This window comes from Etheostoma spectabile, chromosome 21, assembly GCF_008692095.1.
Source record: "Etheostoma spectabile isolate EspeVRDwgs_2016 chromosome 21, UIUC_Espe_1.0, whole genome shotgun sequence".
NCBI classification, from domain to species: domain Eukaryota; kingdom Metazoa; phylum Chordata; class Actinopteri; order Perciformes; family Percidae; genus Etheostoma; species Etheostoma spectabile.
In genome coordinates this window covers 20,541,625-20,542,183 of record NC_045753.1, presented here as the reverse complement: position 1 = coordinate 20,542,183, position 559 = coordinate 20,541,625, and the positions used below count along the sequence as shown (strand labels likewise).

At 33.3% G+C, this 559-nt stretch overlaps 1 protein-coding gene across 1 annotated transcript in view; it reads right to left on the bottom strand.

The window, feature by feature from the left end:
- LOC116671613 (receptor-type tyrosine-protein phosphatase H) overlaps positions 1-559 on the bottom strand; it is a gene marked incomplete at its 5' end in the record, with an annotated part of 14,400 nt that overhangs the window by 10,864 nt on the left and 2,977 nt on the right. The window contains 2 exons of the mRNA XM_032502958.1: positions 1-36; positions 476-555. The exon at positions 1-36 is cut by the window's left edge and continues 216 nt beyond it. Coding sequence (XP_032358849.1) covers positions 1-36; positions 476-555 — 116 coding nt within the window. The remainder of the gene's footprint in view (positions 37-475; positions 556-559) is intronic.

Below are 559 nucleotides of genomic sequence, written 5' to 3'. Positions count from 1 at the left end.
GGTCAACTGACTTGAACTCTTCTGCATTAGGAGGTGCTAGAATGTAAAAAGACATGGAGAAGAAACGGTAACAAAGTCTCTTTAAAAAACATAAAAATATTACTACTAAAATATTATATTTTGAGTAGTTTTATTTGAAACACGTACTTTTCTTTCAGCCACAGTTAAAAAAATATGAAGTGAGCAACACCACTTTGTTACTGAGAAACTTTAAATCATATTTTATTTTTACAGAGCTCTGTCCTGGCTCTACTATATACATACTGTATATCAGCATCAGAATTTGCTTTATTGGACAAATATGTGTGCACTTTCAAGACTTTTCACTCCGTTTTGTTGCATCACTCTCAATGCACTTGTACAGAAATAGGCATAACAGAAAAAGGACAACAAAGGTGGACAAATACACATAGGGAATTGACAGGAGTATTATGTGCACATGTATTGGAAAAGAATATGTATAAAAGAACCTTACCAGTAAATGCAGTGATGGTTACTCCTCTGCTTCTGATATTTTTAAACACAGAGAAGAGAGTGAAGTTGTATTCAGTCATACTTG